At 40.6% G+C, this 17,346-nt stretch overlaps 1 protein-coding gene across 2 annotated transcripts in view; it reads right to left on the bottom strand.

Annotated features, from left to right (window-relative positions):
* Window positions 1-17,057, bottom strand: part of ADGRF1 (adhesion G protein-coupled receptor F1) — a 43,563-nt gene extending 26,506 nt beyond the window's left edge. Inside the window, exons 1-4 of one of the 2 annotated variants that reach the window (XM_070418457.1) lie at window positions 16,912-17,057; window positions 4,481-4,567; window positions 2,890-2,947; window positions 82-231 (exon numbers count right to left, since the gene is read on the bottom strand). In XM_070418457.1, the coding sequence (XP_070274558.1) occupies window positions 82-231; window positions 2,890-2,947; window positions 4,481-4,549 (277 nt within the window). In that variant the 5' untranslated portion in view covers window positions 4,550-4,567; window positions 16,912-17,057. Of the gene's footprint in view, window positions 1-81; window positions 232-2,889; window positions 2,948-4,480; window positions 4,624-16,911 lie in introns of both variants that reach the window. The other variant, XM_070418458.1, reaches the window with a different exon arrangement.
* Between the last annotated feature and the right edge of the window lie 289 nt (window positions 17,058-17,346).

Here is a 17,346-nt window from a genome sequence, read left to right as displayed (position 1 = left end):
TCCATAGCATAACCTAACCTGTCTCCACTGATACACCCACCTTCCCCACTTCCAATCTCTGTCCCCAGAGAGCTGGCTTACATGTGGTCGCCTTCACTCTGATGATCTTCATTGGCCCATAGAACCATAATGATGGATGCTTCAAAAGCTTCAGCAATTTCTTCAAGTCTCTTTTCTCCTTGGAATCTCTATAGGGCACCTGAAGCAACAGCTCATATTCCTGCACTGGGTCTAAAGACAGGAAGACTGTCAGACACCTCCTTGCTCAGTCTGGGAGGGAAATACTGCAGAAGCAGTGACCAAGGGATTATCAGCAGATTCAGCCTGCAGGCCCTAGATAATGCCACACTGCTTGCCATTGACTTCTGCCCACCCAGACACTGACTAAAAATGAGCATCCAGGACAAGCACACAGGTGCCTGACAATGTCCACCCTCTCACTTCTGCCAAGCCAGCTGCTCCCGCGCTCTCTCACCCGCACCTGCACTGCCCTCCTGACTTGATGCACTTCCTCAGGACACATCCAGAGTCAAGGCATCAAGGCTTCAAGACTGAAGGGAGAAGAGGTGAGAAAATCCTAGCCACTCCTCTCTTCACCCCCCCCCAGCTCTGGGCTCCTTGAAGTATCTTCTGTATAAAACATCGGTCTCACACTTTCCCCTCCAAAGAACCCTTCCTTCTGTAAAAATGTATTTATAGCAAATTCAAAAACAAACCCAACCTTACTTGGTCCCTTACATATCCTCATCTGTACCTTATCATTTCTTAGGTGTTTTTTTAATTTTAAAAAAGTTTTCAATTACAGTTGGCATTTAATATTGTATTAGTTGCAGTTGTGCAGCATAGTAATTAGATTTTTGTATGACTTACATAATGACCGCCAGTAAGTCTTGCACTCAGGCGACACCATATGTAATTATTACATTGACTATATTTTCTGTTCTGTACTTTACATCCCCAGACTATTTTGTAACTACCAATTTGTACTTCTGAATCCCTCCACCTTTTTCACCCAGCCATTCAACCCCCTTCCCATCAGGCAACCGTCAGTTTGTTCTCTGTATCTTTGAGTCTGTTTCTAGTTTGTTTGTTCGTTCATTTTGTTTTTCAGGTTCTACAAAAGAGTGAAATCACATGGTATTTGTCTTTCTCTGACTTATTTCACTCATTATAATACCCTCTAGGTCAGCGGTTCTCAACCTGTGGGTCGCGACCCCTTTGGGGGTCGAACAACCCTTTCACAGGGGTAGCCTAAATACATCCTGCATATCAGATATTTACATTACGATTCATGACAGTAGCAACATTACAGTTATCAAGTAGCAACTAAAATAATTTTATAGTTGGGTCACAACATGAGGAACTGTATTTAAAGGGCCAGAAGGTTGAGAACCACTACTCTAGGTCCATTTCTGAGCAGCACCTTTTGTTTCCATAGAGAGAGGCTGTTAAGTGTTTTTGGCTGGGAGAAGAGTCCTATGAGTCTTCTCCCACCAGGGCTGATTTAGGTACAGTCACATGAAATTAGCACGAGGTGCCATGGGATTTCAAGATCCTCTATGGACCCAAGATTAAGGATGTGAAGGACCTTAGAGAAAAAGAGGCAACAGGTGAACATCCTCTTATCCTGGTCTCATTTTATTGCCATTGGCAGTAAAATTTCTTAGAAAGCTAATAGATTTCTCAGGACACCACTGTGCTTTTGCAGGGACAGATGACATGAGGAGCTTTTATGAGACTGCCCCGTTTCTGAGGGGGTAGGCACAAAGGAGATTTATAGTGAAGAAAAGCAGCTGACTCAATTCAGGCTTCTCATAAGGCAATCAAGAGGGTAGCAGGAAGCTAGCTGAGGCTGAGGCATGTCCCAGGACATTTACAAGAGACCCTTGTCTGCTGTACCTCCCACATCTCTCACCATAGAGCCTCAGCTCCATCACTTACTGCCCCATCTCCTTGCAGATCGGAACCTCAGCCCAGGCCTTGGGAGTCACCCCACATAGGGAGAGCTAATAGGATTCCATTCCCACAGCCCAAGCAGGTAAGAAGTATGGAATGAGAGAGCGGTTGACTTTGGTCACATGGTCAGGGGCTCATTGCAGTGGTTCTGGAGCCAAATTGACTGACATAGGGGATCACTGTGTAAGTCATACAACTACTGTGCTGTACACCTGAAAGTAAGGGAATGTTAAATGTCAATCTGGAGCTGATTGACTGGGCCTGAATCATGCCCCCTGCTCCTTAACACTATACCTTAATTTCACCAAATAGAGATGACCATTGCACCGAACTCAGAAGGTCAGTGTGAGGATTGACTTCATCTAATGCATTTAAAATGATGCCTGGCACATAGTAATAGGTCAATAAATACTAGCTGTATTATTACTGTCAGGGAAAATGTATCCATTGCAGTCCAACTTAAATTTCTATTTCATTTTTCTGAAGAATCTCAGCTTCACATGGTGGTTAAGTTCTATGGCACTGTAGCATGTCACTGTTTGGCAAATTTACCAAAGAAAGGCTTGTGAACTGACCTAGGAACTTAACAACCATCTGCGTGCATCACTGTTTCCATGAAGAAACACATTTAGTGCTTAAAATATCAGGCTCACAAGTTAAATTTCAGACCACAGACCGAAGGCTGTGCCCATTAATTGCACTGTTGGGATCAAGACAAGGAAGGAAAGGAAGAATATGGAGCAACTTGCCAGGTATGGTACAGGATACTTTGCTTCTATTATATTGTTTAATCCTCACAAATGCTTTGCTAGAAGGGATTACTGTTATTTTCACTTTATAGATTTGGGGTGTTTAATAATGTGCCAATGATCATACAACCAGTCAGAAACACTATTGGGGTTAGAACCCCATTCTCTTGGAGTAGTGTCTCACCTAGGTGCTTTTTCTTATTCACTGTGACGTCTCTTTTTGTTTTGATGCCATCGTTTCGCTGTTAAAAAGAAAACAAGAAGAATTATGGCAAGGCTTTGTAACATTGTACTTCATAAGGCCTTGTTGGATTTCCCCAATAAACGGAAATCCTGCACCAAAAATCCAAGTCAGGGACAGTGGGGAGATGGCAAGAAAAGATTTCACTGAGGCAAGTTTTTAGCACAAACCTGAAGGGGGTAGGGAAGTGAGGATCCCTGGAGAAAGAATTTTCCAGGCAGAGGGAACAGCCCATGCAAAGGCTGAGATAAGACCATGCCCAGCATGTGAAGAGAAAGCTAGGAGGCCAGAGTAGCTAAAGGGAGGGGGTGAGGGGAACAGGGCAGAAAGTGAGGTCAGAGAGCATCTCTGGGGAGGCAGGTTGTGTAGATCTTTATAGGCGATGGCAAGGGCTAAGCTTTTACTTCAGTGAGATTGGAACCCACTGGGGAGTTCTGAACAGAGGAAAGACATGCTCTACTTTATTTTCCAGAAGGTTCAATCCTGCAGCCATATTGGGAATAGTCAAGCACAGAAGCAATGAGAGCATTCCAGGAGTTTCTGAAATAATACCAGTGAGAGATAGAGAAAGTGTGGATAACATAGTAGCCAGGGAGGTGGTGAGAAGTGTTTAAATTCTAGATATATTTTAAGGACAGAACCAAAACAAACAAAAAAGAGCCAATGGTTTAGATATGAATTATGAGAAAAATCAAGCATAAAAATACATTTTGTGCCTAAGCAGCTGGAGAGATGGTGATACCACTTGCTGAGATAGAAAATGAGGAGTAAGTTTGGTGAGAAAAAAAAGTCAAGAGTTTAATATGAGCAGATTAAGTTGAGGGGCCTATTTGGGCACCCAACTGGAGATATCAAGTAGGTAGTATGTATATGAATGTGGCGTTCAAGGGAGAGGCCTGAGATGGAAATATAAATTTGGGAGTCATCAGAGTATAGAGAATATTAAAACTGTGACCCTAGATCAGTGGTTCTCAACTTGGCTGCACATTAGAATCACCTGGGAATCTTTTTAAAATCCTGATTTCTGGGCCTCATCCTCCCGAAATTCTGTTTCTTTGTTACTAACGTTGTGGCCCCACCCCATAATAAAGAAACAGAATTTCCGAAGGATGAGGCCCAGAAATCAGGATTTTTAAAAGATTCCCAGGTGATTCTAATGTGCAGCCAAGGTTGAGAACCACTGCCCTAGATAAAAGCATCAAGAAAGTATGTATAGACAGGAATGAGATAGTCCAAGGATTGCTAATGCCAATCTCTATGCTTGTTCTCTATCAAAGAGGCCGTAGGAGTGGATGAATTGAGCTGGAAGAGATTTCCAGTGGTTTAGTCCAAGATCCTCATTTTGCAGTTAAGTCATCTAAGCTCCAAGGCCACCCAGCTAATGTTGCTAATGTTGAGACAAGAACCCAGAACTTCTGATTCCAAGTCTATTTCATTACGTGGGTTCAGTTACCTAGAGAGGGATGGATTCTAGAAGTGCCAGAGGAAAGAGGGGAGGTAGTAGGGAGAAAAAACAGGACATAAGCCAACTCACCCCAAAGAAGCCATCACTGCCCTCAGTGATCGTGAAGAGGGAGATGAGCCAGAAGACCAGGACTTTCATCTTCAGCGGGTCCCTGGTCTGGACATAAACAGCTGGGTCACAGTCTGTGACTAGACAAGGTGTACCAGGCAAGGCTGAGGCACAAAAACAAGTGATTCTAACTAAAAAATTGAATGCACACAATAGTAGGGCCTAACTGATCAAAAGCCCTAAGTGTTTAATAATTTTTCCACTTCCCGGACCCAACCTGAGATACTGTGATTTCCATTGAAAAGTAGCAAATTTCTGTCTCTACAAACGTACTAGACAATTCCTCAAGAGCTTTCCTCTAGGTGATCAAATTTGACTAAACACGGTTTTGTTTTGTTTTTCTGGGTCAACTTGTATTTTTTCCCTTACATCAAAAAAATAATTTTGTTGTTTATTGCAAAGTAATACTCAGTATAAAAAAAGAAAAATAGAAAATGGGGATAAACAAAAAAAGAATAAAACTCAATTCATAATTCTAAAACCCACAAAATTCAATTTATATGTGCTACATCTTTACAAATCTGAGATTTCTATAAATATTATTTATAATAATTTTCATTTTTTATTATAGTTTGTATTCAACACTTTTCTGTATTAGCTTTAGGGACACAGCACAGCAGGTAGACATTCATATAGGTTACACTATTTTAAAATCATAACTTGCTTAACTTTACAATTAGGTGTATTTAACATCCAGACTTTTATATTTCCCTGAAGTTTCCTTTTCATCTCAGTAAAAAAAATATAAATAAGTAAATAAATAAATAAATAAATAAAATCATTAAAATATCAAGGACTCTTAGAACCATTAATATAAGGATAGAATATAAGTGTTTAAGCATAAAAAATAATCATGAACCAATCCAGCCAATTTCCTTCTTTATAATTAATGTAATGTGCAACAAACTGTCCTCAAGTTTATGGTTATCACACAATAATTTAGACAGAACTTGGCATATAGTCATGGTCAAAAAATTAATCACTTATACCCAACTTATTTCATGTGAATGAAAAAAGTCACAGTAAGTTGGAACTTTTGTGTCCAGTATGCTAACCACTAGGCATGCATGGCAATCTAAATTTTAATTATAATAAAGTGAAATTAAAAATTCAATTTCTTAGTCACACTAGCCACATATCAAGTGTTCAGTAGCCACATGTGACTAGTGGCTTCCGTGTCAGGCAGTATAGACCAAAAACTCTTCCATCATTGCCAAATGTTTTATTAGGCATGAATTACTGTTCAGTTTTTAAAAATTAGGAAGTGCTATTACATTCTGCAACATGGATAAACATTGAGGACATTCTGTTAAGTAAAACAATCCAGTCACAAAAAAGACAAATACTGTTATAATCCCACTTGTACAAACTGTCTAAAAGAAGTCAAACTCATAGAAACAAAAAGTAGAATGTTGGTAGCCAGGGTCTTGGAGAAGGGGTAACAGGGAGTTGTGATTCAATGGGTATGAGTTTCAGTTTTGACAGATGAAACAGTTCTAGAAATCTGTTGCACAGAATGTGAATGTACTTCATGCCACTGAACTTATACACTTAAAAATGGTTAAGTTGGTATATTTTATGTTATGTGAGTTTGTTAGCATGACTTTTTTAAAGTTTTACTGGACATGAAGAATCACTTCCTGTGGCCTCTCAGTGTTTCTTTCACATCTCCACAGGAAAAGACAAAAACCTGTGATTGCCAAACTCAATAACCCATCCTTAGAATAAGTGCCTTTTTTTGGCAGCACTAAACACAGAGTTGGGCCCTCCCTTCCAGTCCTCATCTTGCTTCCTGGATGCACTTTATTTTTTTAAATATATTTTTATTAATCTCAAAGAGAAAGGGAGGAGAGAGAGGTAGAAACATCAATGATGAGAGAGAATCATTGATCAGCTGCCTCCCTCAGGCCCCACACTAGGGATCGGGCCCACAACCCAGGCATGTGCCCTGACCGGTAATCAAGCCGTGACCTCCTGGTTCATATGTCGACACTCAACCACTGAGCCATGCCGGCCAGGCCCTTGGTGCACTTTAAAGATCATACAAACCCTGCCATCCCTGACAGCGCTGCCCCACACCTAGCTCTCTGACCTACAAGACAAGAGAAAAACATGAGGGGGCGGGGACTGACTTCCAAAGACATGGCCCCATGTCAGCACAGATCTTTTCTGGGGCTTTCGAAGGAAGCAGGAAAAGAAGCGGTGGAGCACATACCACTTTGGTATTTGCCTCCCTCCTAAGGTGAGCAGTCCTCTCATGCCCCCATCCCTCCTTGCCAAGACTCCTCCTAGATCTATTGCTTTAACTTCCTTTGGGCAGCAGCCTGTGCTCCAGACCTCATTCTTCCAGATCTGCATCCCAAAACCTACCTGCTCTGTGCCCTATGGCCTCTGGTTGTGCTCTCTACTCTCCAAAAGTGGTGGCTATTGGTCTCTAGAGCAGTGTTTTTCCAATATTTTTTACCAGGTCCCATAGAAAGAAATATATATCTATACACACACATAATAAAACGTGTGTGTGTGTGTGTGTGTGTGTGTATATATTTATATATATATATATAAATATATATTTGTGTGTGTGTGTATACATATAATAAAATGTGTGTATATCTATAATAAACTATAATAATAAAAGCATAATATGCTAATTAGACCAGACATCCTTCTGGATGTCCTTCTGGAGACCTTCTGGACGAAGCAGGGGCTGCGAGGGAAGTCCGGGTCCTGGGTGCCTGCTGGCAGCTGGAGGGAAGCCCGGGTCCCGGGTGCCAGAGGGAAGCCGGTGCCGGCAGCCGGGAGAAGGAAGGCCTACTCTTGCAAGAATTTCATGCATCGGGCCTCTAGTATTTACATAAAATAACTGAACAGTTTTATGAAATAGAACTTAATTCTTCCTCTGAAACATGCCCTTGTATATTTTCTATTTTTTTAGTTTATTTTTTTCTTTTTCTTTTTTTTACTAAATTGATTTCCAAATACCTTTTTGGAGTCAGCCACACTGGAGAGGGAGCGGTGCTCTTTCCAGCCCCTTTCCCGGGTTTCCTCCTCTCCCAGGGAAAATGTTCACTGTGAATTCCTGGGGACTGTTGGGGCCATGGTCTTAGTGCTGGAGCTTTCAAAGAAGGCAACTGTCTTGGTGTGTGTAGGTGTGATCTGTCCCCTTTCTGTGCCAGGGCCTGCTTCCAAATGGGAGGCCTGGCCCTCTGCTGACTCTTTCTCTCCGTCTCTTACTCTCTGAACAATCTTCTTTCTCCCACATGCAGTCCAGGCCTGAGGCTACAAACCCAATTGCAGAAGGCCTGGTGACAGTGCTGGGCACTGTGAGGAAATTCTCATACTCTCCGCCTTTGTCCCCCCACGCTGGAGGGTGCATTCTGGGCTGTCTCTTCAGCCTGGGTAGAAATGGTAAACTTTAATTTACAATCAGCGTTTCAGACCAGCGACTCCCAGGCACTGCTCTGTAGGCCTACCATGAAGAACTAAGCTATTTATTGACATGCACATGTTTTATTATGTGTGTGCATGTAAATACATATTTATTTCTATGGAGCCTGGTCAAAACTATTTTTAAAGTACTGCTCTAGAGACAAATATCCATCCTTTTTGGAAAGCAGAAAGCATAGGCCATGAGGAGGAGTGAGAGGGGGAGGTAGAGGATGGGGAGGAAGAGGAGGGAGGGAAGGAACAGGAAGAGAAGAAAAGAAGGCATTTAGGAGCCCATTAGAAAATACAGGTGCCCCCATCCCACCCTAAACATACTAAATCCTAGACAGCCCAGTCCCAGCCCTATGCATTATTAAAGCTACCCAAGTGGTGCTGACCTCCAGTAGCTTTGAGAGTTGATTCTAGACTGGTTCTTAGATAGGAAAAAAAGGGTTCTACACCTAAGTTAACCCTGTGATTTGAATTCTCTTCGGGGAGTTAGGACCCAAGCTTAAACTAATCAAAACTTTTTCTTCACTTCCTTGGTGCATACAACTCCCTCTGGGATAGGGTTGGAAGACTGATTTTCACATAAATAACAAGTAAGTTTTTAGTGTTACACTATTTATGGTCCAGAATTATTTGTTGTTTTTTCTGAAATTCATATGAAGTATTCAGAACAGCACCAAACAGGTGCTAAGCCCCAACTATTAGCCATCAATATTAGCATTACTAGCATTTCAATCTTACCACCAGTATTTTTATAGTTTCTTGTTGGATTGGGTCAGAATTTGGCTTCAATTCAGAGTCAAGTGAACTTATCAAATAAAAGCTGCTTCTGGGATGATGCGAACCCCATGGCATTTTCAGCACTTCCCTTTCAAGCTGGCAGAGTCTTAATTATTAAAAACTAGAGGCCTAGTGCACGAATTCATGCATGGGTGGGGTCCCTCAGCCTGGCCGGTGATCGGGACCAATCGGGCTGATTGTGGCCCACCGGCCGGGGGGAGGGACAAAGGGAGGTTGTCTATGGGAGCACACTGATCACCAGTGAGCAGCTCCTGCATTGAGCATCTGCCCTCTTGTGGTCAGTGCATCGTCATAGCGACCAGTCATTCAGTTGACTGGTCGTAATGGTCACTTAGGCTTATATATATATAGAGATAACTCTCAGAATCTGTGTGTCCTTGACACAGGTGAGGAGCTGTTGTCATCAGAGTACGCATGTTTATGTCACACCTCGCTCTGAGGCAGCTCCTCCCCCAGGGCCAGTGGAGCCTGTGTTGACACTGGCTTCCTGGGAAGGCTTGGTCATGGTAGGACCCCCCACCACACACACACACCGCCCACTTCCTTGAATTCATTCAAGTAAATTCACTGCTGATAATCCCTGTCCTTCAATTTACAGAAAACAATCAGAATTCGCTATTAAGCCCCTGGAGACGGCTGACCATTGTCTCCCCATTCTTCCAGTTATATATTTATGGTCTCCAAACATCACTTATTTTCGTCAACAGCGGTCTCCTTATCAACAGTGGTGCTTGGTTGGAACTGCCCACACCTACACTTTCCAGCACTTTTAGCAACAATCTAATCTTAGGCCCAGTTCAACTCTTGGGTTGCTTCCCTGGCATCAATATTGATGGGATTATGTTTCTTTTCCTATAAATAGAATTTCCAGTAGAGTTGTCTCTCTCCTCTCAGTCACAGGCTAATGGAAAGAGTAGGTCTCCAGCTGGGATCTGAACGAAATCATGACTCAAATAGAGCTGATTGTTTTTGAGGCAAAGGACCTGTAAAACCTTGGTTTTATTTTACCTCTTATTTTATGTGTTTGGTAACCTTTGCATTGAAATCTGTCTTTGCATAGAAATCCTTGGGCCATTTGCCTTGAAGAGTGACTTTATGTCTTTTTAAGTGGCAGATACAGTAGAGAAGACAGGTGGAAATATAGATGGGGAACAGAAAAGTTAACCAATTTTATATCTGAAAAAAAAATTTGGAAGTTTGGTCAGTTTTATGGCTAGACAAACTTCTTCTGGAAGGACTATAATGTAAAGCTATTTACAACTTTATTGAGTGTCTGCATAAACATTTGTGCACAGTAAAATTTTAAATACATATTTTATATTTTAGCATGTGTTAGTATGTTTACATAGTATAAACACAGTAGAAAGAGACCAAAATGAATTCAACCTTAACCCCAAGTCTGTCCCTCATCTGTTAGAACTCATGAAAGTCAGTCTCCTCCTTTATAAAATAAGGGGAGATCAGATCCATTCACATTCAGATTCTATTATTACCTGCCCGTTTCTCAGTTCCTCTTTACACATTATTTATTTCATTGTTCTTTTAATTAGTGTCCATCAGTCATCGAATTTAAGCCTGGAAAGATTAAAAAATTTTACTGGGCTTTACTCCTGTTTTCTTCTCAAACTGGTTATTATAATTCTTTTTTTTTCTGGGGTATTTTTTTAAATTTTTTATTGAATATATTAGGGTAACATTGGTTAAGAAAATTATATAGATTTTAGGTGTACGATTCAAAATGCATCATCTGTATATTGTATTATGTGTTCACAACCCCAAGGTCAAGTCTCCTTCCATCACCCCTTTACCCTCTCCAACCTCCCCCACACCCCTTCCCCTCTGGTAATCACCAGTTGTCTGTGTCTATGAGTTGTTTTGTTTTGTTCTGTTTTTGCTTAATGCCTTCACCTTTTTCACCCAGCCTCTGACAACTGTCAGTTCATTCTCTGTATCTATGAGTCTGTGGTTATATAATTCTTGAACCTCTTTCGAGATAGGCTGAGAATCTACCAAGAATTAAGTCGTTGGGTTGAGAATAGAGGTATAATTTTTAAGAATTCTAGAATTATAAGGCTGGAAGAGACCAAAGAAATTACTTAGTTCAGTCCCTTCCCTGTGACACTTGACTCAACTTTAATTTGGTCAGCCACTATACAATGAGAGCTTCCAATGTCCCAGGCGCCGTGCCAGGCACATCCTCCTGCAGGTGTTCCTTCATTATAGCTCCTCCCACTAAGAGAAACCCCAAAGCAGTGATCCAGACCCACTTTTGAAAACAAACGCTGGTTGCTGGAGTCCTTTTTGTTCCAGGGTCCCTATTTAACTCTGATGTTTCATTGAATGGCTCTCCCTCAGAGTCCAATTTGTGACCCTACCCCCACCCCTCAACTGACCTCTTTTGATCCAAAAATTGAGGTACATATTTTAGAAGTCTGTGTGTCCTTTCCACTAATTGGAACTTCAGCTGGAGAGCATTTCTGGGTTAGCCGGCAGCCTAAGCCAGCTGTCTGTCCCCTCCTAACAAGGATTTGGGTGGTGTGTTTTTTTAAATCTATTTAGTCTGCGCTTTGTAGCTTAGAAGAGACCCAGGATGCTACTTTGTTCTTAACTCATTACCTCGTACTTCTTCTGGTGACCTAGTAGCTAGTCCATGTCTCACAGACGACAAGTCATGACGAGTCCAGCTCAATCCCTTCCTAAACAGCCTGCCAGCTTCAAGGGCTGGCTCTGTTCCAACCCCTTGTAACTGAAGACTTTCTCCTGTCACTCACAGTTCAGTCGAGCACAAGTTACCACCAAGCCCTAAAAGATAATAAATGGCCTCCAGAGAAGGTGCCAAGCGCTTTCTTCCAGCCAAGCCTCCAGCTCAGCACTGAGGCCCCTGCCCGCCCCCCCCCCCCGCCCCCCCCCCCCGGGAACTCCCAGGTGAGGCTCATTTCTCACCTTCCCCACTCCGCTTGGCTTACATAGGATGGGTAAAGCCCAGAGAATGTGGGCTTCCTTTTGGATTGTTTACTTGAAAAAGTATCTGAACAGCAACTCAAGGGTGGTGATAGTTTTATAATAAGAACAAATAAGAATAATTCTTTCTAATTTATAAAATGCTTTCATATGCCTTGGTTCTACTGTTTGGCAATCTTGCCAATTACATGGGAGTTATTTCCTTTTCACACTTGCAGAAAATGAGAAGGATCAACTTAAATTCTATTTCCCTAAATTTCTTTCTCCAAAAAAATCTAATATTTCTCTTAGGCTATGGGTCAGTTCATTTTGTTGCTCAGGGAATGATTTTAATAAAGTCATAATTGTTAATGGAATTTTCATTACTTCTTTAAAAATAAGCTCTCTGCTAAAAGAAGGAGGAGGAGGAGGAGAAATGTTTCAAAGCTGATCTCCTAATAAATTTGAGTGTTATTGTGTGTCTAAGGATACTCAGGCCTACTGGAAAGAACCAACAGAACAGGCTTTGTGGGGTTTTCATATGTGAGCACTCAGGTAAATATGTTACAAACTCTTCTTGGGTGGTCTGTTTTAAATAAGAATAAACCAAATATCTGACTTTTTTAATTCATTTTAGAGAGAGAGGAGAGGACTGAGAGAAACATGGATGTGAGAAACATCAATTGGTTGCCTCTGGGATGCATCCCAACCAGGGATCAAATCCAAAACCTAGATATGTAAACTGACTGGGAATCAAACCCATGACTTTTCAGTGTATGAGATGATGCTCCAACCAACTGAGCACCCGGCCAAGGCCAAATACCTGATTTTTCATGCAGTGCTTATACTGATTAAACTTTAATTATTTGAAGCCTACAAAAAAAAAAAACCAAAAAACATTCTTTAAGTTTTTCTATGCATATTAACAGTATTTTCATCATACTTTCCTACTGTGTAGAGCCAGTTTTTCATTCCTGAATGATTCTATAAGTAGAATGAGTTGACCGGCATTCTCGCCTATCCTGCAAACATCATGTCAATCTATACACAAAAACCTTCCAGGCTTGCCCTGACCGGTTTGGCTCAGTGGCTAGAGCGTCGGCCTGTGGACTGAAGAATCCCAGGTTTGATTCCGGTCAAAGGCATGTACCTTGGTTGCGGGCACATCCCCAGTGGGGGGTGTGCAGGAGGTGGCTGATCGATGTTTCTCTCCCATGGATGTTTCTGACTCTCTATCCCTCTCCCTTTCTCTCTGTTAAAAAAATCAATAAAATATATTTTAAAAAAACAAAACCTTCCAGGCTCATACTATGTACAGATGAAAACATGCTGTCAAGGCAAATTCATCTTTTGGACTCCTTGAATCTGCCCTCAAATGTTCCTTCTATGCAGCTTCTTTTTGTGCATCCTTAATTCCAGGCAAACTGGTATCTTTCTAGGTTAGAATGAAAGTGCAGCTTCAAAAGGTTTATACATTTTGAGTTGTTTTTTAAAAATATTTTTTTGGTAATCCTCATCTGGAGATTTTTTTCCCCCGTTGATTTTTAGAGAGAGTGAAAGGGAGCAGGGAAGGGAAAGAGAGAAAAAGAGAGAGAGAGGATCGAACTCTCAAACCCTCGGTGTTCAGAGTCGATGGTCTAACCACTGAGCATACCAGCAGGGCTACATTTTGGATTTTTATAGACCTGTCCAAATTGCCCACCTAATTTGTACCTGTATATGCTCCCAGGTAAGGTATAGAAATGCCTATTTCATCACACTGTCCCCAACATCTTTTTAATATTTGCCAAACTGATAGGCAAAATTTTTTCTAATGGTTTTAAATTTCATGTCTTTGCTTATTAGTACTATAATTTTTCAAATGTTTACTGGCCATTTGTCTATTTAAGTCATTCTAAGTTTTTCTATTAGAATGTTCATTTTTTCTTAAGAACTGCTTCCTAGGAGCTTTTTATATAGCATGAATATTAACTCTCTGTCACGGGTTATAAATACTTAGTCATCATTGGTCTTTGGTTTTTTTAAGTTTTTATGTTTGTTCTGCACAAAAGTTTAAAATATTTATGAAATCAAATCTGTCTATATGGATTTAAATTTTTTCTATAAAAAGATTGTAAAAATATCATCCTATATTTTCTTCTTTAAATTTTTAATGCATTTAAATTTTCATTCCTTCTAGAGTTATTTCAGATTTTAGTATGAACTAAGGGTTTACTTTCATTTTCCTCCAAATGAATAACCAGTTTTCCCAATTATGTTTATTGACTAAATATTCTTTATCAAGATCATCTTGATAATTTTTATCAATTTTAAAGGCCACTTTGTCATATAATAAAATTATGACAAATAATTTTTTTAAATTCTATTGCTTTCTATACCATTTCTCTTGCCAGTTACTAGCTTAATTGGTATCTTGGTCAAAAACATGTCTAAAAGGTTTATCACTAAGTTTCTTATTAGGAAGGAATAGGAGGGGAAGGGGGAGAATGAGGGATATCTGTAATACTGTCAACAATAAAAAATAAAAATAAAGAAAATTCAACATTAAAAAAAGAGAAAGAATTAGTCTGATTCTCTAAGAGATTGAGCATAGGGAAGTCTTCAAGCAAAATTTGGCTAAAGTCTAAACACTAGTGCAAAAGGTTTTCATAGAAAATAAAATCTGCTTAATACAAAGTCTCTTTATCCAAAATTTTGAAGGAGTAAGTCTGTTCCATTGTGACAAGCTGTCCTAACACCACAAATTTATAGTTAATGCCTACTTATCCTTAAACGATAAAGGAACTCAGATTTTTTTTTAATTTTATAAGAAAAAATGAACTATCTTAAAGATTTAATTTAAAGTGTTTATTTTAAGAGGCTTTATTTAAACCAAAACCAAAAATCTACGTCGTGTGGGCCTTTGGAGATTAAAAACTGACATTTTCACTGAGGACCCAGAGGCCCACGGGGACCTAATAACCCTCATCAGCAAGATTTAACTCAATTTTGCACAGTTTGAGGGCTACATATCTCATTGCCACTGCTCACCTCTTTGTACTTTATTTACTCAACTGACTGTGCACAGGCAAGTTGCTATAATTTTATGAAATGCCAGGACACTTTCACATGTATTAAATCTAAAGGATTTTCCTTCTTAGCATGTCAGCGCCCAGCTTTCCGTCTACCACTGGATAGGAGCCTTTATGAGATTACCTGTGGCTTACTGGGAGCAGGTTTGGTAAGAGGGCCTCAGCTCCACACTGGTTTTGTGCACTAAGCAAGGTTAGAACCAGCTGTGCATGTTCTACGTTATAGAGTCCAAGCATGTCAAACTCGTGGCCCGCAGGCCACGGGCCTCACTTATTTGGCCCATGTTAGCCTTTGAGTTTGACATGCTTGCTATAGACCTTTTGCACTATCCCTCCAGTTCTCTTGATTATTTTCACAGCTATTAAAACTGTGTAGCTATCCAGTCCAGAACTGTGAAGACCTTGACATCCCATGAGCACGTTGCTACTCAAGCTCAATCTAAGAGAACACCATGGTATGTTTGGGAATAGGGTTTCCCCTTCTCAGTAGCTATGGGTATTTCCTGCCAAAGAGCTAAAAGGGAACAAGGCAAGATGTGTTGAAAGTTGCAAACACATGTGTTTAGATTGGGTGGAACATGGTTTTACAAGAAGTGGCCTTCGGCAAATCTGGGAATACAGTGACAGTTTTCCAGGGGAGGCCACCCTCCACTTCCGGGGCCATGTACCCCCGTGACACGCACCCACCCACTGCTAATGGCCTTGGATACCCAGCACCCTCTCACTTCTTCCCATTTACACTGGCTCACACCAAAGTGACAAAATCAGTCACTGATACACGAGTTTTCATGAATGCGTCCACTTATTTTTTCCAGGAGGATATTTGCATTTATTTAATTGTGAAATGAATTACATCAGAGGGTATATGGATGCGAAAGCATGGTGTTTCCCTTACCCTCACTCAGCACAGCAAGAGACACCCTGTAATGTAGACCCTGCCCCTGATTTTTTTTTTTAAAATGCCATTTTTTTAGAGAAGCAAGACATACATAACCTAGGAAGCACGTCAGTAACAACTTATATCAAAGCTTCCAAGACTCAACATGAATACACGCCCATTTTAAATCTCCATGCTTGTTGCAAAGTAATCGACCGAAGCAAGAAAAGTGAAATAATTTGCCCAAAGTTATATTATTTGTTAGTTTAATAAAGTATTCTGAGACTATTATTGTGAAGCTGTTTTTAATTTTAGTTACGGTTATAAATAATGAGTAGTGGTTTTATTATAGCAAAAAGGAGCATAACAAAAGGCTGTGCTAATATTCTGACAAATCATCGGATAAATTTTTATCTGTTTTTTGTTCTCTGATGTCTGTGATCTCCAGCCTATGTGTGTTGTTATTAGGTTTAGTTTAATGGATGTCACGATGGAAAAGCCAAAGTCATCATTCTCCATACTTCTTCCACCTTGGCCTTCTTTCTATACCTCCTTAAGTAACTTCCCATCATTTAGTTTCTGGCACGGGTAGATTACATAGAACATAAATAGATTTTCCATAGAAAAAAAGAAAAGAAAAATTATGAATTTTCAAGGCCTGTCAGTTAAAAAATACAGTGTGCTGCTTTGTATTTATTTGGGGTAATGGCAGGGTAAGTGGTTATAAGGATCAATTTTGGGATTTTTTCAGAGTCCAGAAAGGGAGTTAAATTGAAAAATGCTTCCCAGATGTATACTGATTCAGTCAAAGCTTAAATAAATCCATCCTAAACTGAAAATAAACTTAAATCTCTCAAGTGTATTTTTAAACAGATTGCTAAGATTAATATATTTCTCACTAGTGAAATCCTTATGATTAATATTTTTAACAATTATCTTTAGTGAAACTTTCTTTATTCCAGTTGATCTAACTCCCAGCACATCTAAAGAATAGGGGTGCTGTGTTATAATTGAGAAGGCCGTGCCTTGAGACTGAAAACCTGGAGTTTGAATCTGAAGCCAATACCTCAATTTATGTAGTCACCAAGACACGGAAGTCTGTTATCGCTGCTCATTGCTCTTTCCACTCTATGTTCCTTTATTTCACCTCCCTTCAGGAAATGAGATATTGAGAGTCTTCCCCAGAAGGAAAAAGTAATCTCAAACAAACAGGTAGTACCTGTGATAGTAATACACGTTCTAAGGAATCAAATCACCGCTATTGGGCTTACCTGGTGATTCTCTCCTCACATCACAGCCCGAGGGAGCCCTTCCTCCAGCGTACTTGTGGCTCAATCACTTCTTAAGCTGGTTGGAAAGACGATCTTAATATCTGAATCACAGCAGCCCTCTGGCATGCATACAGGTCACTGATTCATGAACAACTCCTAGTGCACCAAGGAGCCCAGGACACACCCCCTTCAAGAAGGAAAAGAGAAATACTTTTCTGCTGACTCTCCCTCCCTCCCGCTTTGAGTCCATATCAGCCAGGTAAGAGGAAGCAGCTCAGAGCCCAAGATTTGATAATTCCCCTGGCAGGTACGGATGGATTTCTGAAACCACAGAAGGAACATGCTCTAAGGCAGCGTTTTTCAACCTGTGGGTCGCGACCCCTTTGGGGGTCGAACGACCCTTTCACAGGGGTCGCCTAAGACCATCGGGAAACA

The sequence above is a fragment of the Myotis yumanensis genome, unplaced genomic scaffold (assembly GCF_028538775.1).
Source record: "Myotis yumanensis isolate MYYU_CA2020_CCGP unplaced genomic scaffold, mMyoYum1.0.hap1 SCAF_6, whole genome shotgun sequence".
Classification (NCBI taxonomy): domain Eukaryota; kingdom Metazoa; phylum Chordata; class Mammalia; order Chiroptera; family Vespertilionidae; genus Myotis; species Myotis yumanensis.
Note: the sequence above shows the minus strand (reverse complement) of the source record. Positions and strands in the feature narration are given on the sequence as shown.